Source organism: Schistocerca americana, chromosome X (genome assembly GCF_021461395.2).
Source record: "Schistocerca americana isolate TAMUIC-IGC-003095 chromosome X, iqSchAmer2.1, whole genome shotgun sequence".
Classification (NCBI taxonomy): Eukaryota; Metazoa; Arthropoda; class Insecta; order Orthoptera; family Acrididae; genus Schistocerca; species Schistocerca americana.
The window spans coordinates 274,978,274-275,004,355 of record NC_060130.1 but is presented as its reverse complement, the minus strand read 5'-3'; the positions used below and the strand labels follow the sequence as shown (position 1 = coordinate 275,004,355).

Sequence of the window (26,082 nt, the reverse complement as noted above, 5' to 3'; positions counted from 1 at the left end):
TGCCAACGCGCAGTGCCCTGCCTCTTCACACAGCATTCATCTATCGCACATCACCATATTTTGCTCTGTGGAATTCAAATGTGTATAGTCTGTAATGGATACCACCAAACTATATTCAGGACAATTCAAATTAAAACATCCTGTGGTGCCTCTCCTGCTATAAGTCGGCCATTCTGACATCCTGCCTCTCTTTAAAACAAAAACTCAATTAGTGGTGGATGGGATTATTTGTAACCACGAGAACAAGGACTCTTCAGAAAATTTGCACTCTTTATTGCCTGTTGTTGTTTTGTGTGACATAAAATTAAATATAGGATACATAAAACCAGTAAAGACAAGGGATAAGTAAGACAGTACACTTTTCTTCAATCCTTAGGTCCTAGCATTTTTTTCTCTCTAATCTTGCTACAGCTTTACATGCCGTGCTTCCCTTTCTGCGAAAGGATCTAATACCTCATCAAAATTCATCAAACATTTTGCTACATGAAAAATCTAAATGTCATCTAATATTTAAAAGTCTATTTTGCCAGTGTCCGCTAGATGAAACAAAATAGGCCTGTCTAATATTGCAGCAGTTGTAACACACACCAAATAAACGAGACTGTTTGGGCACAAATGGTCATTTTTATAGTGCAACAGGATATAACTCACAAAGTACCAATATCAAATGCCTATTAGGCCTACTACAAGCAAAAAGCTTTATGTTAGGAAATAGTTTCACATTTCATTCATACACTCCAGCTTCTCAAGCACGAAACTGAAAAGTAGTAGTACGAAATATTTGTATAAATTTGGAATTGTCATACTCTTTCATAATTTGTGTGATGTCCCCATTCTTCTTCTTCCTCATTCTAACAAACAATTTTGTTATAATTAATTCTTTAACTATTCCTGCCAGTGTCAAATTTTATTCTCTGGTTAAAGTCACTCATCCTGCCAGAATCACTTGTTTCGTTATCCCGTGTTTATTCTACAGTTAGGCGTTATTACGTGTTCATACAACACATTTTCCACGCTTCTCCCAGAATAGAACTTAAGTGGCCCTTACTTGCATAACGATCTGGCCAAACATTTTCTGTCACAATGTCATTTTTCTGGGTATACCGAGAAGATAATACGTAATCTTCCTTACCTGTTATTCCTGTTTGTCATTTATTTCCTCTCTGGTAATCTGAATCTATGGATTTTGCTAGTAATTATAACAAAGCTGATCATTCGTAAACACAGTCAACCACATAAATAAACAGCGATTGGCATTGGCCCGTTCAGGTTTATGCCACTCAGCTCATGTAGCCTGTCCCCTTTTGTCTATAGGAAATGAGCAATACGAGATAGTGGAGACCTTCCCTCCAACTGACCCTCCCTCGAGGATGGAAAGTTTATTTCCAGATGCGACCGTGATTCCCCGGGCACGTACACTATGCACGCATTCAAAAATAAACTTATTATTCAATCTGTAATCAACTTAGAATGTGTTCAAAAATGTTTAAGAGCCAACAGGGTTGCGTTTCAAAATCATGTGAATAATCGATAGACCAATGTGCGCTGGATGCTAGACGCTTTGTGAAACAAGGCTTTTTTCCTCGAGAATATGAATTTGGCGACCCCATTGAAATTGCCGCCCGGGCAGATACACCCCCCCCCCCCCTCCCCCGAACCCAAACCCAAACCCTAGATCCAGGCCTGCAACGCATGCATGAATCTGGCAGCTTGGGAGCACCAGTAAAATTTTTCTGGGTAGCATCTGGCTGCTTGCTGCTACTGCTTATACAGCTAACAGCCACACTACTGTAGCCAGAAGTGGGAGAACGCACTAGTCATACTTAACTCCACTGTGCATGCACATGAGCCCACTCACCACTGCTCGAACAAATCTAATGTAAACAGTTGTGATGTCATGCTCATCGGCGGCAATTTGTTGTTACAAAGCATTGTATAGTCTTCCTAAGGCCTTTGACACAGTTTACTGTTGACAGACACTTGTATGAGCAGTATTTGGAAATTTACCTTCGCAACTTAAGCTTTATTTTCGTCCCCCCCCCCCCCCTCCCCCCTCTCATTCATGTTATATTGCTGCAGTATTATTCTGCAGTAGCAGGCTAGAGTAATATCTTTTGTTAGAGTATCGGTTCTTACCATTCAAAATTATAAAGATTTAACTGACAACTAAAACAGTGAAAAATTCCAGGAATTCTAAAAAATTCCCGGGTTTTTCCCAGATCTCCCGGTTGTCCCGGGTCATATACACCCTCTTACATGAATTCAGTAAAGTCCCAGTAGCTTGTGCATAACATCAAGCACACCTGATCCATGATTACATCTCTTGACAATTTCAGGCCTTAAGATTTCAATATATTTTCCATTTTTCTCATCCCACCTTGTGGCATGCTCCTCAATAACTATCCCTCCATAGTTAGAAGACAGCACAATGTCTTTATTGTCAATTAATTTAACAAAGACATCATCATTATGTACACTGATAACTTCTTCACTGTATCACCTTGGTTTCTCCTTTGGTGAAAGAGGGAAATTGCCACAGTGATTTATTCTTATGGTTCCAGCTGCACATATATATGTACTCATCATTTTCAATACTTACAGCAAAGCATATGATGAAAAGCAGCTATTAACTTACAATCTTTGGCCTGTAGAAGATATCCTCTGACTTAAGCGTAGAATCACAGAAGAACCTTAGCCATCCAAGGTAGGAAGGGTGTGAAGTATTTCAACAGTGCCTTGAAATAAGAGGAAATCAAAGGCCATTCCTGATTTTCACACAAATTGACTTTCCTTTTACATATTGCTTAATATTCAGTTTTCTGAAAAATGGAACTATCTGTTTATCACTACAAAATTCCCTTTTCAAATGCAGTTGCGAGCACACTTTTTAACTGAATCATGTGTTAGTCCCACCTTGAAACACACAACCTGGCAACTAACTGGACTTTTCAAACTCCTTACCAAGCATAAATTATTTCTCAACTGAATAATTAGAGATTCCATGTCATATTGGTATTTAAAATATGTATGACAAGGTATTATTTATTTCAATTCATTCTCAGGTGAGCTGCTTTTATAGCACCAATTTCTAAATGAAAGCCAATTAATTTTTTATTTCCTCAGAGGTTTGTGTTTTTCCCTTGTTATGGGCAGGATAGACATGTACAAAAATTTGGTGTTTGACAATCTGACAATGAGATATTGTTGATTTTTCTTGTTAATAGTCCAGAGTTCTATACACCTCATCAAAATGTTCCTTAAATCACGTGACAAATGGATGCTGTTTTGTGAAGTTTGGTCAGCACATCCTCTACCATCCAACTGGTTTCCCATTCACATCATCTTTCCTAATAGTCATGTGTCAATTCAGATGATACTACCAAATGATAATCTTGGCATATTGTTTTCCTTTTTTTAGTGACTGTCAAACGCACTGAGTTGCATTCCACTTCAATATAAACCAATAACCATGAATTTTAAATCAGTGGTTTATAGGTTAGGTATTTCCTGAACAGCAATGAAGCACAGTGTAGCAACGAATTTGTTTGGATTCTGTCTTCCACAGTGATTACTAAAACAGAAAATGCAGTTTACCACTGCATGGAAAAATTTGAAATATTCGTACAAACAGCTTGCAATCTCACATCTTCCCTGATTCTCTCTAGTTTTGTTGATTAAACAATATTCTTGTTTTATTTTACACCATTCATTGCAAAACTAAAAGATTTCAATTGTAGCTCGTAAAACAAAGCATTTTTTGTGGGATCAGTTGATGCCAACAAAACTTGCTGGAGATCAAAGTTGCAACTTACAAAATCCCCATCTGACTTTAGTGCTCGCTACTTATTTTGTTTCTCCTCCTCTTAAGCCATATCTTTTGTTAAAAGGTGAGATATAATTAGATGTAAGTTTATCTTTATTGACTTCAGCCATACAGTAGGCCATGCTTAGATGACAGAGATTTATTTTTGGAATGACAAAAACTGAGACTGTACTCCTCGGCAAATATGTCTGTAAATATGGACTTTAGCTGTTTCAAGACCATTTTCTGTATGTGCAGATTTGTAAAGGGAGTATATGAGTGTGATATTAAACAATGGACTTTTTGCCCAGAGTGACAATAGTGGCATTCAACAACACATTGGTGTGTGTTCTTTCGGACATGTCCAAAAGAATAGACACCACAATGCCACACATATAATTTTGATATTTTAGAGCTTGAGATGCTGGACTCCCCATTACATCTTTATTGAGTGTTCATAGCAGCAACACTCTTCATGAAAGCTTGCCAGTTGAAAACGTCAAAATTAATGGAAGACTCAGAAACTACAGTAGAATATTATAGAAGTATATATTAAATGAACAAAACTGCACCCTCCTCCATCTTATTTTTATGGTAGATCTACAGAGTACACATATGATTAAAAAGGAGTAATAACCAGATGATAAGTAATTTGAAACATGTAACGTGAAGCACTGTATTTGTCCCAAGTCCTATGTAGAGAGGCTTGTAAAATAAAAGACTTATTCATGAGCAACATTGAAAGCTACCCATAATTTTAAAAATGTAGCAAATCAATACAAAAATGTAACACACTGCACTTTCTTCAAAACCAACATGACGAAGCATAAAGACAGATCTGGCAATGTTCAGTGCTGTAACTGAGAGGCTGCAGTTACCTTATATCTACATATTTATTAGCATAATTGATAGCTAACCTATGAAAATGTTGTTGCTCACCTTCACTGCCATGGATAATTGATAATTTCTTCCACAGATGGTCTTGCATCTTCAGCCCGTATCAAACACTGGCGTAAAACCTCAGTCAAACCCCTAGGGCAATCAGCCCTGTACGGATACTCTATTGGTATATCTGCGTCACTAATAGCCGATATCTTCTGATCAAGATCTTTAATATGTTCAAATGGTGTAACTTTGTACAGAAGGTGATACAATATGCACCCTAAACTCCAGACATCACTCTTGAAACTAGACTGCAAACACGAGAAAGAATTATTAATATGAACAGCCATATAGTGGCTAAAAGTTACATTTTTAAAAGGCTGCCAAAAAAATAAATAAATAAATAAATGTGCTGTGAAATTAAAAACATTCTGGAGGTGATCTATAAAATAAATAAGAATAACTTAATACTGTTGAGTAAAGAGACAATATCTAAATTACACTTGTTGCACAGTTACCAATGCAAACAGTCACAAAGTACTGCATGAAGCTGTTAACACTCCTCATCAATTTCTACAAATAAACTGATAATTCCACACTACTGCAAATATAAGAACATGACAGTGATTGAATTCTGAATGTTTCCCAGTGAACCAAGTATGGTGTTTAAATGCATCTTAAGTTCATTGTCACGATTGGAGCACATCAATTTGCGATGGTTTTTTAGTGGCCCAAACACATGGAAGTCGCAGGGCGACATATCCAGACTGGAGAGGAGATGTTCAAGCTGCTCTCACTCTAACTTGGCCATTACACTTTGTGTAACCTTGAAGACGTAGGGATGCATTGGCGTGAAGCAGAATCACTCCCTCCATGATTAGCCCAGGCCATTTGCTCTTGATGGAATTGTGTAGGCTACAAAGTATCTCATACTACGCATCACTGTAAATGGTTTTTCTGAGCTTGTGGAATTCTATCAGTATCAGCCTCTAAAAAAGAGTGTGAGCATCATGTTGCCTGCTGACAGCAAAGCTTTGAATTTTTTAAGGGGAGGTGATGGTGCATGCTTCCACTGCATGCCATCCTGCTTTGTCTCTGGCTTGAAGTGATGTCTCACTTCATTATCCCAAGTGGTCTATGCAACTTTCAACTGGTTTGTTTGTTAAGATGTTTCATACCTTTTCATCTGATCACTCCTTATACTTACTAATATGTGGCAATTTTAGATTATATGAGCATTTCTTTCCACCATAGTATGACAGACACACCTGTATTGAGGGCTATGGAACTTCTAAATTACAAACAGCACATGCAGACAGGCCTGATTATTCCCCTGTAATAACTTGTAAGTGACAAGAGGAAAGTTCCCACTATATCAATTGGTTGCCTAAATCATTAGTTATGTGTCCTCAGGGTCTTTCGCGACGGCATACATGAATAAAATGTTCTTGGATTTCAAGCCGCATCAATTCAAATAAAATCCTCAATCTTTCGATGACCATCTCCGCCATCATCGTCAGGAGTTCACTGACTGCCAGGGCTGCTTCAGTTTCTCGCTTATATAGGCATGATGGCATCATCATCAGCCAATCAGATCGACCCAATGTGGCGCATGCCTCATCTTTCTGGCAGGTAGAAAGACTGAGGCCTGTGCGGTCTCAATAATCCACTGAAGATCATGTGGCAAGGCTTTCTGCAGTTTCAGAAAATCAGGCTTTAACTTGCTCTTTGGCAACTCCTTCCAAAAGGGAGGCATGGCATAACTCTGATCAACAGCATCCTGCATTATCTTGCTCCTCAGAACCTTTCACTTACAGGGGCTTAAAGTTACTTCTCTCCAACATAAAACCATAAAAGTAGAAATTTTGATAGGAAGAGGTGCAAGTGAGTGAGTTTTTATACCCTGAATCCCACTTATCATTTCACTTTAAATGAGTACAGTTACTGGTGATCTTATGTTATGCCGTGACCATAAACAAGGCCAGAAACTGTGTGTTGCAGGCATGACGTTAGTGTCAGTCACTTTTCACATGGCTGGTTCTGCATGGCTCTCTGCCATGTTAGTAAACCAAACAAGCTCTTCTTTCATGTCCTCAGTCATACTGCTGCAAACTTTGTGTACAAAGAAGCTCTATAAGTCAAAACTAAATTCCATACAAAGAAAGTCTTGAACACAGCTATAAATACACAACCATTGCCAAGTTTCTCAGCTAGTGTCATAATAATAATTTTGCAGGCTCGTCTGTTGCTTGTACTTTTGCTGCAGTTAATATGCCTAGTTCCTCGTTTTCTGTGCCATTATTCTTTCCAACTAGGTTAATGGTTCTAATTTCCTCTTTGCTCCCATTCTCTTCTCCTCATAAATACGCATAAAATCTTGATTACTATCAATAACTACTTTTACAGAAAATTTAAGTACTCTTCTATTGTCTTCTTTATAAACCCTTTCTCACATACAGCAAAATCTCTTTCTGCCTTCTGTTTTGCTAACTAGTCTGAGCCCATAATAATTACTATCCGTAATTTTGGAATCACTGCATAAATTCTTCAAATTTGATATTTAACAGTACTTAAAGACTTTATTGGTTTGACATGCACTCTAACAGGACCTTATTGTAAAGCCACCAACTGGAAGATATAGCTACCTCCTTAGTTCTTCATATTGCCCCTTTGAAATTGCATACAACTTGCCACCAGAACTGACAAAGCCTTTAGTGTTCCCTCTACATACTTTCACCTTGACAGTAACAATGATCATCTCTCATTCACTCGCTTTTTCTTCATCCTATATCAGTTCTTGCTGCTCTTCATTAGTGCTTAAGTGTACACAAATAGTAAATGCTTCTGCGTTGTTATAATCGTGTCAGCAGCAGCTATTGGCCCTCAGCAGTATGTCTCATCACAAGATTCATTTGGAACGAATGAGTGTTTCCTATGATGTCATTGTATGCCTTGTCATTGTGGCTTAAAATCCACTGCTTTTCTTACTCAGTGTTTGGAGGCTGTTTCTTTGGTGTCTTTTTCATATTAATGATGATAATGCTGATCTCCACTGTAACCTCCTGTATCACCCCTGATGCTGTGTCCTCATCCATCTGTTTCCAGTTGGCCCCAATAATCTTCTTTCATCAGTGTTCTCCTTAGATACTGGTGTGATACCATCATATTGTCTATGAACAAGAACCTTGATGATGCCATATTGGGAGATATGTGTTGCCATCTCCAACTGCTTACATGGCATGAAGTTGGTGACTGTGGTTTATGCCAGAGTTCAGACAATGTCTCAATACATCCCTCTGGCAAAATGAACAAGCGATTTTTCTTTGCAGTAGGTTCAAAGGTTACATAATGTAAGTGGTCCATGTGATGAATTTTGCATAATACTTTAGTTCACTTCTCAGAAATGACTTAATGTTCCTGCAGGTTGGTTGATATTGCCGATCAGTTGCTTTTACATGGTTTGGTTTTCTATTCTTACAATGGATGTAATCCAAGAAGTTGACATGGTCAACATGGCTTAAGAAGAATCTGCATTTGTTCAATTTGCATGAGATACTGTTGTATTTCTGAGGTAATCCAAATAGTTAGGTATTTACTTCGTGTGGAATTGAGAAGTCATGGGAAAATAGTATGGGTAGTGATGGCACTACTTGATTGTAATTTATAACACAATTGAAATAGGTTGTTAATAACAATGAATATTTGTGACACACCAAAGAAGGACAACAGTGGATAAGTATATTAATTCAGTGAATAATTGTGGTCAGGAATAGGTTAGGCGTCAGTAAGTTACTGCACATTAAAGGCAACTATTTAAGCCCCTGCAGAATTGAAGCAAATAATTTAGCTTATACATAACTAGCGATAGTGCAACTCACATACTCAGTACAACTTGCTCTAGCATTCCTTGACATTGCTGTATATCTAATTTGTGTTTGAGTGGAGATATCAAAAATAAGAGAATTGGGTATGGATGGCAAAAACTTAAACGAAAAATTTTTTATAGTTTCAAAATTATTTACACAACCTTGTGTTGAAGAAAAAGAGTGGATGAGAATGGTGTGCGTAAGTGAAGTGCTTACAACAAGATATTATCTAAAATGATAAGAACCTCATCCTGAGCAGTAAAATGAAATATAGAGAGGTCCCCAGCGAACAATAATAAAGTTTAATCTTCACCAAAGCAATACTGGCCAAGATAAAATAACTTGATTGACCCCATGCACTACTTTGCGCAGAGCAAGTGTGAATTTCTGGTGACTTTGAGCTGTTATATCTCGGGCAGTATTTTGTTGAAAGAAATGAAATCGGTCATCTTGTACAACTTTATGCATTCAATAATGATGAAAAGAATTTAATAGGCATATTCAGAAAGAAAATTTTGGCATAATCGCCTGAAAAAAATGGTGTCCAAAAAAAATTTCGTAGTTTGGCTTCCTATGTTGTGGGGACTAGAGGTATAATGAACATCAAACTTGGCAAGTAGTAACCTAACAACTCTAGGTTCCCAAATATTAAGTTTCATTTATATACTAGTGTCCAATACTGAATAAATTAAATGCAAATTTGAAGATTTTGTAAAAAAGTTAAAAAGTACGGAATTTTTTGACCCGATTTTGCAAGAAACTGTTGCTTATAAAACTTTCCCAACTAGTCTTATTAGTAAGACTACGCTTTTAACTGCAAAAAAGTGTATTTCATTATCCAACAGGGGGATGACAATGCTGGATAACTTGAATCAAAGTTGGGCACAAAAATTGTGGTACGAAAAATGTGAAAAATTCAGATTATTGTGTCTCATAGAGTTAACACATCCTAAAAATGAAACTCGACACATAATAGCTCAGTAGCACAAGGATGTGGAAAGCAAAATTTCATTCATGTACTGTTTTCGAATAATCTACGAATTCTTCAGAAAAATGACAATTTTTGTGAAAAGTTGGACATAGAGCATATTCGACACTTATTTTATAAATAAAGTTTTCTATTAAAGCTAGAAACCAGTCTCATTTGAAATGTTTTTTAAGCCCCTACAGAACACTGGGCTCAATTTCCATCATGTGCTAACAATATTATATAAATTGTGGCAAAGTAACTGGAAAAATCACGCTGCGATTAAAATTTTAACTTTGGCTTGTTGTATCTTGTTGATTAAAGGCACAATAAACATGAAACTTTGACCACAACAAGTTAGCAATGTAAGGTTTTCCAATAAAAACTATCATTCACTTGCTGCTTTCCAAATTTGTACAAAATCAGTTCAAGCTTGATTTTCATAATGAATTACAAAAATAGATCACATTCAACTTGCTTGCAGAAAATCTGTTTTCCATTCTTGATTTCAAACATATCACAGCTGAAGAGAGCACATTTTCAGGCATTCAGAAAATCACATTTGATTTTCCAACTTGCAAAAACAATACCTGAAAATGATGGACAAATTTGTGAGTATGTACCACACCAACAGGCTACATTGCAGTACCATGTTGTCCGTGTTTTGTTGCACGTGGTTTTAATTTTTAAAGTGACAAGTAATATCACTCTATATTGTGTCGGTCCATGGTGGCATTGTCACAACTGGTTGAAGAATATGACCAGCAACCCCATTATTGTAGGGGTCACACATGCTTGTGGTGGTACCTATCTGCTTACAAAACCGGTTGCCAAGTACCTTATCTCCAATTCTCTTATCTGTAGGAGTGTCTCATATAGGCGGCAAGGAAAAAGTAATATCAACTGTTATTTTAAACTTCTTTACATTGTAGTTAACATTTTTTCTTAATTTTTGAGCCACTTACTGCAGTTCATTTTCTGGAAACTGATTACAGCGTAAACTGTAAACAGTATCACTGTATACCAACGCAATATAGTGACATATTACTTGCCAATGTACAAATAAAAGCATGTGCAACAAAACACGGTCAGCAATTTGTTGAAATTTAACCTGTTGCTGTGGTACATTTCACGTACTGTTTGCGCTCACTGGAAAATTGAACATGATTTCCTGGATGCTTGTAAACATGCTCTTTCCAACTGAGGTTAGTTTGAAATCAGTTATGGAAAACATATTTTCTAAAACTAGTCAATGTGGTTGGTTTTTGAGGTATTTACAAAAATCAAGTTTGAACTGATTGTGAAGAAATTTAGAAAGCAATATGTGAATGATATTTTATACTGAAAAACCTTATGTTGCTAAGTTATTGTTGTTCAAAGTTTCATGTTTATCATGCCTTTAATGAACTAGAGACAAGAAGCCAAAGTTAAAACAACTTCATTCGCAGTGTAATTTTTCCAGCTAGTTCACTTCAGTTTATGTAGCATTGTTAGCCCATGTTGGAAATGAAACCTACTGTTTGTTGGTGGGGGGCTTAAAACATGCTGTTTCAAATGAGACTGGTTTTGAAGCTTTAACAGAAAATAGTGTTTTTAAAAGAATTGTTGAACATACTCAATTTTCACATTTCACAAAAATTGTCATCTTATTGACAAATTTGTAGACTACTAGAACATAGTAGGTGAATGACATTTTGAATTCTACATCCTTGTGCTACTGAGCTATTGTGTATCAAGTTTAATGTACAACATGTGTTTACTACCACAATTTTCACTCACAATTTTGATTCAAATTATCTAGCATTGCTAGCCCACATTGAATAATCAAATACACTTTTTTGTGGTTAAAATCATTGTGTTTCTGATGAGAGAAGTTGGGAAAAATTTATAAAACATATTTTTTTACAAAATCAGGTCAAAAATACATCTTTTATCTTTTACAAAATTGTCAATTTTGCCGTTCATTTATTTAGCACTGAAAAATGGTACATAATTGAAATTTTATATTTTGAGAACCTTGCATTATTACATTACTACACACTCAGTTTCACATTTGTCACACTTTTAGTCCCTGAGATATAAAAGGAAAACTTTGGAAATTTCTTGGGTGTCCATTTTTTCAGACGATTTTTCCAAGAAATTTCTGTTGAATATGGCTTTTAAAATTCTTTGAATTGTTATTCTTGAGAGAATGCATAAAGGTGTATGAGATGGGCAAATTCCATTTCTTTCAATAAAATATTGCCTCAAATATAACAGCTCATTGTTGCCAGAAATTCACACTCATTCTGCGCTAAGTTGCATATGCAGCCAAACAAGTGACTATATCTTGACCAGTATCACTTTGATGAATTTACTAATGTTCGTTGGACACATGTCCAAATGTTCACATAAAATTTGAACAAAATCCATGATGCCTGAGCAGAAAAACTTACAAAATGAGACGACTTATCATAGAATTACCCATATCCTACTCTTCTTTTGCATTTTTAAGTGGTGGTTATGCAGGGGATGATGACTGATTTACCCTTTCACATGCACCTGTTGCTGCTGCAGCAATAGCTGCTGTTCCAAACGATCTAACCAGCACCATGGCAGCATCAGGAATTTTCGATCCATGGTTGTTGGAATCATGCAGTTGGTTACTTGCTCACTACCTTGTCATTAGTTATACATCTGGATTGCACAGAATGTAATTTACCCACAGTCATAGTTATAATGAGGTACACAACAGTAGCATCTGAGAAGACAAATAATGGAAGTCAAATTTTTGTAAGTGAGCATTAAAAACTGGCAGTTAGTTTCTTGCAGATTTGATGTAATAACCAGACATTGTCACCATCTTGGAGAGGGAGAGAGGGGCGAGGGAGGGAAGGAGGGAAGGAGGGAGGAAGGGGGGAGGGGGAGGGGGAGGGAGGGAGAGAGAGAGAGAGAGAGAGAGAGAGAGAGAGCGAGAGAGATGTACAACTTTAATATTAGGAAAAGGAAAGGAAAAATCATTGCCCATTCAGTATGTAGGATCCATTGCAGCATCTCCTGGAATAATTTGGAAAAAGAAAAACCTAAATTAGGATTCCTGTGTTATGTAAACAAGTCTCATTCTGTTTACATTAACTGCTTGCATAATTCCTAAGGACTTAACAACTCAAACAGAGTTGAAATACTCATAGGTGATTAGTAATGTCAAGTGTTCTATCCACTTTCCTCATAACAAATTCCTATCACACAAGTGAGTATTAAGTATTTTTGCAGAGTATGGAAGGAGCTTGCCAAGAGAAAAGCATTCAACTACTGTTGGATAACCTGTGCTTTTTGCAGTGTTTGATGTGGCAAGATCAGGTGGGGTATTAGGAATATTAGTGTAGAGGGAACTAATGATTTAATAAAACGTTCTCGGTTTTCAAGCCATGTTAATTCGAATAAAATCCTTGAGCTTTCGATGACCATCTCTGCCATCACCGACAGGAGTTCACTGACTGCCGGAGCTGCTTCAGTTTCTCACTTATATAGGCATGATGACATCATCAGCAGCCAATCAGATAGACCCAATGTGGCGCGTGTGCGTAAATCACCCCAGGCAGCTAGCAAAGCTATTGCCCGTGGCAGCACCAGTGATGCCAGGTGGCACCAGGGGCAGGCGCCAAGTTGGAAACTGCCGCTCCAGCGTCGTGCATCTGTCTTTGCTTTCTTTCGATGTCCAATGCCCGCCCCCATGCCCTGCTGAGTGTGTACCACTGGTCTCTGTTGAAATTGTTGTTGTTTAAACAAATCTCAGCCACTTCCTTTATAGCGGAGTCACAATATGTAGGTGCATACTTTTGTATTTTTGAACTGTATTTTATGTCCATTTTCTAGGCAATGCTCCGCTATGGCCAACTTCTCAAGCTCCCTTTGTTTTATATGGCGCTTGTGCCCAGTACAACGCCCTGCAACCGTGCAAATTGTTTGTCCAATATACATGCTCCCACATTCACAGGGTACACCATACATGCCAGATACTCGAAGAGCAATGACTTCTTTAACAGGGCGCAACATATCTCGTATCTTGGGGGCGAGCCAGAACACTGGTCTTAGCCCATCTTTCTGCAGCAGACGTCCTAACTTGCTGCTAGTTGCTCCACAGTATGGCAGGAATGCAGTCCATTTGGCCTCTTCTACTGATTCACCAGGTGCCCTTGAGAGCACTTGTGATGTCTCTTTTGCTGAATCCATTTTCCCCGAAAACACATTTTAAGTTCTGCAATTCAGAGTGTAGGGGGTCACTGTCAGAGATAATCTTGGCTCTACGAACCAACGTGTTCAGAACCACTTTCTTGTGTACAAGATCAGTGTGTGTTGGTTTCCAGTACACTGAATGACCACACTAAGCTCCTGCCTTCTGCTCAACCAAAACATCCAAGAATGGTAGCTTGCCGTGCTTCTCCATCTCGACAGTAAATTTAATGTTGGGATGGACACCATTCATGTGATCAACGAACTGCTGGAGTGTATCTTCACCATGAGGCCATATCATAGTGAAGATACACTACAACAGTTAACTGACTGCACTCACTGCCATCACAGCTTTCAGTTGTTATGGTGTATTGAGAAAGACTGGACTGTTTCCTTAGCATTTTTATCCATAAACAAAATGAAATCAAAATGTAATGAGTAGGCATCCAAATCACAAAGCAAACTTAATAAATTTGTTTTTCACGGCACACAATATAAAAACAGCCTATCGAATGAAGCAAGGCAAGTTCATCAAGTTTTTAATACACAAAGCAAATTAAGTAAATTTGTATATCCTACCCACTGTTAGCTCATCTTCATAAAGGTTAGACTGTGGCATTTAATTCTGTCACTGACATAAATTTACAAAAATATGTCTGTCAGTTAGTTAAAAAAAACTAACAGTGCCATCCATGTACTAAGCCATGATTATTAAATATCCAAACTACTAAGAAATTTTGATGAAATAAAGCCTATACATAGCCCCAGCTACGTCATGAAAACCTCATAAAAATTTGTATAATAGTTTTGAAGAATAGAGTGTTCAAACAGACAGACAGACACAATGGTTTTATAGTTTTATTATTAGTATATGCACTGAATTGCCACAGAAACTGGTATAGGCATGTGGATTCAAATAGAGAGATATGTAAACAGGCGGAATATTGTGCTGCAATTGGCAATGCCTATATAAGACAATAAGTGTCTGTCAAAGTTGTTACATCGGTTACTTCTGCTACAGTGGCAGGTTATCAAGATTTAAGTGAGTCTGAACGTGACGTTAGGGTCGGGGCACGAGTGATGCACACAGCATCTCTGAGGTAGTGATGAAGTGGGGGTTTTCCCGTACAACCATTTCATGAGTGTACTGTGAAAATCAGGAATCCAGTAAAACATCAAATCTCTGACATCACTCTGGCTGGAAAAAGACCCTGCAAGAACGGGACCAACGACGACTGAAGAGAATTGTTGAATGTGACAAAAGTGCAACCCTTCTGCAAATTGCTGCACATTTCAATGACGGTCCATCAATAAGTGTCAGTGAGTGAATCATTCAATGAAACATCATTGACATGGGCTTTCGGAGCTGCAGACCTACTCGTGTACCTGTGATGACTGCACGACACAAAGTTTATGCCTTGCCTGGGCCCGTCAGTACAGACATTGGCCGGCTGTTGATGACTGGAAACATGTTGCCTGATCGGGTGAGTCTCATTTCAAACTGTATTGAGGGATGGACGTGTATGGGTGTGGAGGCAATCTCATGAATCCATGGACCCTGCATGTCAGCAGGGGACTGTTCAAGCTGTAGAGGCTCTGTAATTGTGTGGCGCATGTGCAGTTGGAGTGATACGCAACACTTGATATGTCTAGATACCACTCTAACAGGTGACACGTACAGAAGCGTTCTTTCTGATCACCTGCATCCATTCATGTTCATTGTGCATTCCGACGGACCTGGGCAATTCCAGCAGGACAATATGACACCCTACACATCCAGAATTGCTACAGAGTGGCTTCAGGAATACTCTTCTGAATTTAAACACTTCCACTGGCCACCAAACTCCCCAGGCATGAACATTATTGAGCACGTCTGGAATGCCTTGCAACATGCTTTTCAGAAGAGATCTCACCCCCTTCTACTGTTATGGATTTATGGACAGCCCTGCAGGATTCATGGTGTCAGTTCCCTCCAGTACTACTTCAGACATTATTCGAGTCCATGCCACATCGTGTTGCGGCACTTCTGCATGCTCACGGAGGGCCTACATGATATTAGGCAGGTGTACCAGTTTCTTTGACTCTTCAGTGTAATTGGTGGTGACTTCAATTTATTACATTAACAGTATATATAGTATTAGTATATATCATATTATTAGTATATATTTGGACAATAACTATGAGTACATGTGTTCTTTCCTCCTCCCACTTTTCCAATGAAGACTAGTTGAGATTTACTATTTGTATAAACTACTTCACACAGAACTAAATTCTCCAAGCACTGTGATGCAAATGGACTCACATACTCAGTCTGTTTGTTCTGCAAAACAACCATTAAGTAATGTATTAGTAACCATTCCATGAAGCCACATTATCCAAGCACTGTAGTCCAAATAACACAACATGCTCACTGTGTTTGCTCTAAAGAAAGCTCAAGTTCATCAGCTACGTTACCATGTTCAAGTTCTTGGGTAGAGGGCTATTCAGCGCTCTTCATCTTCACTGTACATTTATTGGTTACCTTTACTGATTTCACCATTTATATTGTGCAATGAGTATTTCAATATTGTTTTCAAATAGTATATTACTTGCAAATTTCTCACAGTAAAAAAAAAAAAAACTGAGTGAGGCAATGTATTAAGTGTATCATACTTTTAACTGGAGAAATGTAACAATATTATGAAAAGGTAGTTGATACTCACCATACAGTGGAGATGCTAAGTTGCAGCTGGCACAACAAAAAGGCTGTCAGAAAGTGAGCTTTCAGCTGCCTACGCCTTTGTCACAAGTAGACAAAACACACATACACACACACAACTCACACACACATGACCACAGTCTCTGGCTACTGAAGCCACTGTTGTGGCTACTGTTGTGCCTATCTGTGACTCAGTGTCTCGACTATATGGTGAGTAGTAACTATGCTTTCCTCCATAATATTGTTACATTCCACCCTGGATTTTTCTTTGTTTTAACTGGAGAAGCCTGATTCAAATAATGTGACCATCTTGGTACTGTAAGATGATATTTCACTGTTTAATTTCTCTTTATCCCCCAACTTAAACCTACAACTGTCTCACATACAAAGCAGAATCCTTCAAAATCAGTTACTCATTCTAAGTGTTCAAACAAAGGCAACTTTCAATGTAAATCAAGAAAAAATTGTAGATACAATCACATACACAAATCTATCTTATATACGAGTAATTGCCACTTTTCAACTCACTATGTTATTTTGGGCTGTTTCGGGGCTCATGTAATTCACTGCTCCATGATACTTTGTCCTCCGAATTTTGTCACATGGAAGTACAGTTTTGTAAGATGATACAAAGTCTGTCAGCTTTAATACACCACGGAAGAACACAAAATTTGATGGTTTTAAGTCACCATGAATAACACCTGGAACATCATCAGCACAATAAATGAGGCTGCTTATAGACATAAATCTGAAATTTCATTTAATCTACAATAATCTTTGCACTCACCGCATTTATGCACTTCATTGACTGTTGTTAACATTTCATTCCAAAAATACAAAATATCATGCATGTTTAAATCATCGACGCTTTCAATTAGTTGTGCTAAGTCCACATCTCCCATTTCCAGCTGAATGAACAGTGACCGTACAGCCTGGTATTCCTTGCTGAAACAGAGATTACTGTCATTTTTATCTACATCAGTATAAATGAAATGTTTGCACTGAGTCTTGTGGAACTGAGAATAACCTTAGTCATTAATAAACATCTGTAAGAAACTTACTACTGAAACATGGTAACTGCTCTTGGACATGTCTTCAAGTGCTTCAAGATATCAATTTCATTCTGCTGGTTTAAAGCTATTTCAACATCGTTTGATATCAACACACATTTTAGTGCATACATTTTCCGTTCTTGCATTTCTATAGTCTGTAAAGAGAAGAAACACAATGATCAACAGGTATTGTAGCTGAAATGTGATGTGATTATCTTGTGCATGGCAAGCTGCAAGTGCCCCATTACAACTTTGTAAAGTAATTACAAATTGAAAGTGGAACAATAAAAATGTACATGAAATGATTGTATGGGGCTCTCATAAACCACAAGTCCAAACACTAATTATGGAGGCTATTTCTTAAGTAGCAATACAATGTAACAACAGAATTTGAAAAATATATTTGTTCTGAATAGAAAATCCCACTTTTCACTTTTTAACTAAAAAAAAAAAGAGAATAATCCCTTAGAAAATAAAACCATCCAGTTATTTGATATGGTAGAGATATTCTTCAGTATCCCTTTATCACATCTCCTCAATTTCCATTCTCCTGGGGAGTTTTAAGGAATTGAAAAATATAAGTCAGAAATTCTTACAATGATTTTTTCCTCCTATCTTCATCATCTGCCAGGCCTCTGACCTAATGAACTGAAAGGCTGCTAGGTTATCTTCTGAGAGCCCGGAACTGAATTTTTGTAGTGCTGCCCACCTGTTTCATATAACAGACCAACATTTGTCATTTCAATAGGGGACAGGCTATTTCCTACATTATCGTGAACTTTTTGTGTGGATTCAGAGTGATATGGAAAATCATGTTTGTGATGTGATCCAACCAATTTTAGACACTATTTCCACTGAAACAGCCCAGTTAACAACCAGTTTTAGACACTATTCTGTTGAAACAGTCCAGTTGACTCCACTGAGCATTTAACATGGCAGTTGGCTTTCAGGACTGCTATGTCTAAAAGACATAGCAATACTGGAAAATTGTCATTGGACTGAAGATCAGCAGACATTTCATATTTGGTAATGTCAGCATGGGCAAGAGAAATGTCAGCATGGGTAAGGAAGCAAATGGAAATGTTAATAAGTAAGAGCAATCTTGTGGTTAGTTAAAATCTACCACTTGATTTCTGTTCAGAAGACAACTATGTTCCAATAACACAAGGCATTCAAGAACACAAGCCCTGGTAAGTTGTTTTTGTATGTCCACAGCATACAATATGCATCAAAATCTAAAACAAGGAAGAATGACAAGGAGAAATATTTAATTAGCTCTATGGGAGCTCTTTCATCAAATGGGCCACAAGGAAGAAAATATGGAGCAAATAATATGATTTTCAGTGTTGTGTGGATGACAATCATCACTGCCAGCTACTTGTTTGTTAGATGAACAGGAATGAAAATGTACGCAATACTCGTGAACACTGCTGCAACAATTTTCAGTCAATTTGCCTATAATGTCCATGCCTATTAATTAATTTGAGCCATTCTGGCATACTAATCTATTATTTAAACAATAGAAAATACAGGATGGAATAATGACAATATTATCAAAAGCATGGATTGCTACTCACCACATAGAGGAGACAAGCACAACAAAAAGATTGCTATACCCTTGATATTTTGGCCAAAGGGCCTTCTCCTAAAGTAGAAAACACAAACAAGAATGGCACACACACACACACACACACACACACACACACACGATCACTGTCTCTAGTGTGCATGCTGGAATTAGTGAAAGAAAATGGGTGAGAGTGGTTCGTAGGTTGAGGCTCAACAGGTTTCTCTAGCACCCGAAAGTTTGGAAAATAAACTTGAAAATGCAAAGAAGAGTGGTCAATTTGATGGTCTAGGATTAATTATATTGGGTGGGAATAATGTCAGATGTGAAATACTGCACCCCTCATCAATGTGGTCAGATAGCTGTTATTTATTTTTATCTTAAAAATTTTGCCTCAGTGGTAGCCATCTAAAACAGTGGTGTACCAACATGAAGGTCAGCTGCTTTCACTGCCACATTGATAGACCCTAACATTTTAACTAACACAGGAAGGAGATACCTTTTTTGGATGTCACCTTCCGTCTTTTGATTAAAATCAATGAATCAAGATGAACTCATATCCTGTTACTTTGTTATTCTTACAAGTTAGTTCTTCTTGTGGACTATTCACTTGAGGTCTCATAATTGGTTATGTGTAGGCACTCATGTTGACACATTCATCCCAATGCTAATGTTGAAAGATTGGGGTTTATGAACCACATTGGTTAAATGAGAAGCATGGGAAGTACTGATTCATGCTGGTAGAGCTTGTGTACATGGGTAAACCTAATACCCGTTTAGTCATATTCTCCCTTCCCATTGACAGGATCCATCTGCTCTTGCTAGAGCAAGGGCATTGATGCAGAGCAAGTCAGAACTTGAGCATCCTTCTACAGGTCTCTCATTATTATAGTGCATCTAGCAACCAAATTGCACAAGCTGGAATGCAACGCACTGTGCAAAAACATGAACATTTGCATCACTTCAAGCCATATGCAACATTTCATCTGCAACAATGTGAAGTTCAGCAAGCCACCTTAGTGTTTAACCATCATCAAGAGTGGCAGCTTGCCTAACATACATGCAATGCTACAGCCAGAGAGCTCACCAAACAAATTAGGAATAGCTGACAGAGTTCCCTCAGATTCTCACTATTTAGCACCATGCAGGAGGCATGAGCATGTTAAAGAATACTACATACATGGATGGCTAGCATTAGACCAGTTCACAGTTCTATGCATGTTAGCAAATACCAGTCACCAACCCCAGGTATTTCCTTGACTATTGAGCTTTTGTAGTTGTACACAGTTGGGGTATTTAATCTTTAAGGAGTAACACCGTCATAGAATTTCCAAGAAATCATTTGTTTTTTCTGGCTTAGAAGATGCTTTGAACCTTCTAAAATATGAGGCACAAAGTCTAATCCCTGAAAGAAAGTTTTCAATGGAACTCTGAGCTCCTTCTCTAGCACCTCAGATGGCCTTACACCATGTTCACCAACTTTATACCCCCTGTAGTGTCTGGATATAGTTAGAAGCATTTCAAAACAATAATACAATAGCTTGGCATCAGTACATGTACCAAGAAGACAACTCGTTTGCTTAGAAACTTGATTTTTGTGTGCATTATTTATTTTTGATAGTTTATTTGTGATCTTATCCAATGCAGCACTGAAGCAGTATGTCATAAAAGTGTCCAAATAATAGATATGAGGCTGAGAGCAGTTCGGAAGGAGTCACTGCCTCTGCAAAGAAACTGAAATTCAGTGACCAAAATTTTGATGTGAAGTATGGATCGCACTATAGGCCTATAAATTTACTTTCCATTTTCTCTTTTATTTCTCAACACATTAAATGTAAAACATGCAATGCAGACATCACATTGCAAGAACAAAGTCATTGAGGCTTAGGCATCACAATAATTATTGCTTGTCAACTGCCCAGAAGTTACTATACCAAACAGTAAGAGTATCCAGCACACATATGAAATCAACTCCCAAATCATCAAAGCAATGCAACTGCTTGAAGTAAGGCAAAATGGAATTCTAAAGTTTTGTGCATTCATGTAATTGCCACAACCAATATTTCAGTTGTTCTATGATAAACTAGTGGATATGATTTCTATCACAATGGCAACAGTATGATAGGTCAGTCCTGGAATAGCAGATTAGTGGTAAGAGTTTATTGTTTTCGTTAGTTCATGTTTATAACCACATTTCAAAAGTTCAAATACATTTCTGCCAGAAAATGAATTTTCAAAAAATGTCACACAACTCCAACAATTTTCAATCCTTTTATTTGAAAATTTAACAACAACTTTGAAATAACATTTCAAAGTGAATCATCTAAGGGATTTTTGATGAGTTAAATTAACACTCCATTACATGCCAAGTATGTGACAGATACACGTTTGAGCATGTTTGATGACAGGTTTAGCCATGCACGGGCAATGTTGTCTTCCTCTCTTCTGTTCCTCAAGCACGTGTTCCTTAACAGGTTAGTCAAGTATTGTTGCATATCCCACACATGAGAGGCAATTAATTTACTTTTGTATCTGATAGATATGTCTCATGTTTTTTAGTGAGTATTTCTAAATGTTTCATTTTCGTTATTTTACCCTTCAATTTTCTTTTTAGTGTAGATTGTGATACCTTGTGATTATAATTATTTTTGTGAAAATGCGATTTGTGTACCTGATACATACTCATGTAGCTCTCTGATACAATACATGTAATTATGTTAGTTTGTCTATTCCAAATTTTCTGACTAACTTTACTTTGTCCAAGGTACTTGTACATAATTTGTTTTTCCAAAACCCAGATTTTTTACTGTCAGATTCAAAATAGTGACAAAAACAGCACAGTATGATCTTGATAACCCTGTCAACATCCAACAAATTCACCAACTTCTATTTGATGGCTTTGAGCAGAGTGATGACAAAGAAAGTCTACTTTCATTAACTTCAGCTCCTGTAAGGAATATCAAACCTCATTCTAGAGGTTCCACAAGATGGAGTAGACACTGAGAGGAGAGGTTCAAGAATACGAAGAGAATTATGACACTGAACAAAGTGATTCAGACCTCCACCTAATTTTAGAGACATTGAAACCTCATATATTTGTCTCAAAAAGCAACTCCCAGGCACAGTCGGAAAGGCAAAAGAGTCACAGATCATTTTGGAAAGCTGGCTCTGTTTATTTTATGACAGCATGTTAAAAATAGTTGTAATGTTCACTAACTAATATACTGATAGCATCCAACATAAATATTCATGTGAAGAGATGCTAAAAGACTGACAAAATTGAAATAAAAGCATTTATTGGTGTTCTCTATACTGCTGGAATTTATAAAGCAGGGAAACTGCGCCTTTCAGATTTATGGGCTGGTGATGGATTCTGAATTGAGATACTCTGTCTCACCACAGGCATCAACAGGTCTCACTTCTTATTTCAAACTCTAAAATTCAATGACAGGCAAACCAGAGAAGAGAAAAGAGCACTTAATTATCTTGCTCCTATAAGGGGCAATTTTTAAAAATTCATCAAGAGGTGTAAAGAGATATATCAAGCAGAAGACTTCACCATCGATGAGAAATTGGAGGCTTTTAGGGGTATGTGCAACTTTATTCAATATATATCTCCCAAGAGAGCCAAATATGGTGTTAAAATATTTGCTGCTGTAGATTCAAGCATATATTATACATGCAACAAGGAAATTTATACAGGCAAGCAACCTAATGGCCCTTTCCAGGTTAGTAATAACTCTGTGGATGTTGTTCAATGCCTTGTAGCTCCTCTCAGAAAATCCAGTTGTAATATAACAGCTGAAAACTGGTTCAGTGATGTTACTCTCCTTCGGTCCTTGTCAACAAAAGACAGCCTGTCGTATGTGGGGACTTTAAAAAAGATCAAATGGCAAATTCCAAAATAAATGAAAGATTTAAGAAACAGAGAGGCATTCTGCAGCATTTTGCTTTCAAGAAAGAAGGCACTATAGTTTCATATGTGCCACACAACAAAAAGAATAAGAAGAATATGCTCCAGATTTCCAGTATGTATCTGGATGGAGCAATTGATGAAGTAAGTGGGGAAAAAAGAAAACCAGAAATGATTATGTATTATAATAAATATAAACTTGATGTGGACATGGTTGACAAAATTTGTTCTGCTTAGTGTCCCCAGAGGCATGAAAAGGTGGCCAATGGCAGTGTCTAAACACAGTTGGTATCAACAGCTAAGTTATTTGCCTCGGAAATTGACAAAACATGCTACCTCTCTGACTTTTCCTTCCTCAGCTTGAGAAAAAGGGCATAAATGGATCATTGCATTAGGTGATCATGGCTCCCACTATGGCCTTACGTCATCAAGAACTGCTTCCTCAAGATCAAATACCACAAACTTCAAGCAATTCTGCAACATCTGATGCTGAAGCCCATAAATGTAACTGCCACCAACCTTGCTGGGACAATGAAAACAAAACGGTCCAAAGGACGTGGCCAATATTTATGCCTACAACCAAACAACTATTTTTGTGTTGGTAGCTGTAAAATCGATCATGACAATGATGAAAGTAATTCAGAGTGACCTTCTGTAAAAGTAGGGGTTATTGGGGACATTTTTTTGTTTGTTTCTTTTTTACTAGTCCTTGTAGTACTAGTCAGGTTTAACTCTTTTGACTGAATTTCTATGAACTAGTTTATTCAAAAAGTTTATACATAGTTTATTTAATAAATAAAATCCTTACTTTGATGTTGTATGTGTACTTTTTCACCTGGGGAACCCAAAACGTTACTTTTTCTGTTAACTAAATGAGTATCTCACAGATACAAGGTGTGTATTGGAGTACAATTGGATGACGTGTGTAAATGAGTGTTAAACAATATCTGTTAACAAATAACTGCCCTTTTCTTTGGTGAAAACTGGTTCTCTTTATTCAAACACTTGCCAACTACACAAAAATTAATATTCCTAAAATCCCCTATGTGATTTACTAGCTACACTCTGTTATAACTTCTTTTTTGCACACTGTGTGGTTCTTTAGTGGATACAGGAGTGCAGAACAGATGCTGTTCATGAACAGAGGATGAAGAGACTAATTTATTCTACATCCCATATCAAATAGTAAAAACAATACATAACTCTGTAGCTGTAGTTGCAGCATCAGTCACTACCAGTGGCTTTGGATATTGAAACTTATACAGATACAAAAGATTTATAAATATGTCGCTCTTCAATACAATGTCTACACAGATGATGTCATGCCCTGGCCACTATAAAAATCTGTAAATGTTATTGAGCTGGCAAAAACATAAAAATGGCTCAGTGCATGAATGTTCAAACTTTAATACACCCACTGCTACAGCTCCGGAGAGGGAATGCTTGCATCTCACTTGCAACAGCATAATCGTTTGTGGCATCACCCTTGTCCTGCAGTGGCAGCTGTAGGAAATGCAGCGGCGTAACTGGAAGCATATGTATTTCAAAGTGTGGCTAACTGGGTAGTGGCTGATACTACAAACTCATGTAGATTACATAGATTATTTTCTTTTTTCCAGATACAAACTGGCACTAGTTAAAATGTGTGTCACAGATAGGCTGTTACAGTCGTGTTATGCCTTAACACCCAACTCTGGCTCCAATTACAATGAACATCTTCATAATAGCAGCCTTCAAATACCCTACAAGTACAGACATATGTGGGATCACTGCATAATATTAAGTACTAATATTTTCATTTCCCAATCACAAGTGAATGTTGACTTGCTCAGATAGCTCAGCACCTTAAAGCATCCATTTCTAGGACATGGGAAGGAGCATCAGCCCACGATCAAATTCACCTTGCAGTTTAACTAAGGGTCTTGTGTGCTGACCAGCCTGGATGTAATTTTTAGGTTGCTTTCCACATCCCTTTAGGCACATATCACACTGGTGCCCATGTTCCACCTCAGTTACATGATGTGACACACAGAAGTACCATACTAGTCCCGATCTGGCATTTGGTGGATTTAAGGCACCACACTGGATAGATGGATGGATCTGGTATCTGATCAGGTTCTGTACCAACAACTGGGCACGTTCTGCTGAGGATATTCCTCCCTATTTTATGGAGGTTTAGGGTGTGCTACCAATTTCAAAGCCCACATCACAATGAAACCGACGACATGCCCAAAACTGATGGTGTGCCCCAGTTTTTTTCATGCCCACTCAGTCCCTGTAACTTTACTGGTGCAAGACAAATTAGAACTACATCTAGTTACATCTTTGGTTGTTATCAAACCTGTCTTCTCTATTGATAGGACTACTCTGTTGGTAATTGTGAAGAAAACTAACAGCAGCCTTCAGCTCTGTGGTGTTAAATTCACAGTCTATTACTGATACCTATCCCTTACCCTGCCTGGACAAACTCTTTATATAGCTTTCCAGGTGCCAATATTTTTTCCAAAATAGATTGTCAGAAGCCTGTTTACAATTCCCCCTGGGTGATGATGCCAAATGTCTTCTCATAGTGAATACCCCCTTTGGGTTATATCAAGACCAGTGACTGCCATTTGGTGTGGCTAGCACCCATGTCAGTTTCCAATGATTTTTGGAGCAACTCACAATTTCTGTGCCAGGGTGCATTAACTACCTGGATGATACTGTGGTCTCAGGTTTCTCAGCAGATGAACATTTGTGCTTTGTTCACAGTGTTACAGGCCACCAGTTTGAAATGTAACTTGGACAAATCACAATTTTTTTCATCCACCTACCATCGCCTTCAGTTTTGAAGTCTTGCATGCTGGTGTCAAGCCTTTACTCTAGCACGTCAAAGCCATTACAGCTTTGCTGCATTCACCAACATCAAAGAGTTGCAAGCCATTCTCAGGAAGATTGCATACTACCATAAATGTCTTCCTGGTGCAGCCACACTGGCCCAGCCATATGCTCTCTTACAGAAAGATGTTCCTTTTCACTGGTCGCCCACCTGTGAGAGTGCTTTTACCCTATTAAATACACTTGGCACCTTGCTTGGTTAGCTTCCAACCAGGCCATCATCTTGTTTTCACCACAGATGCCTCC

General features: G+C 37.7%; 1 protein-coding gene across 1 annotated transcript in view; it reads right to left on the bottom strand.

Moving 5' to 3' along the window:
- The window catches only part of LOC124555962, a 207,380-nt gene that overhangs the window by 7,405 nt on the left and 173,893 nt on the right, over nt 1-26,082 (bottom strand). The window contains exons 7-10 of the mRNA XM_047130009.1: nt 17,489-17,634; nt 17,215-17,372; nt 16,956-17,128; nt 4,742-4,995 (exon numbers count right to left, since the gene is read on the bottom strand). Of these exons, the coding sequence (XP_046985965.1) occupies nt 4,744-4,995; nt 16,956-17,128; nt 17,215-17,372; nt 17,489-17,634 (729 nt within the window). The 3' untranslated portion in view covers nt 4,742-4,743. The remainder of the gene's footprint in view (nt 1-4,741; nt 4,996-16,955; nt 17,129-17,214; nt 17,373-17,488; nt 17,635-26,082) is intronic.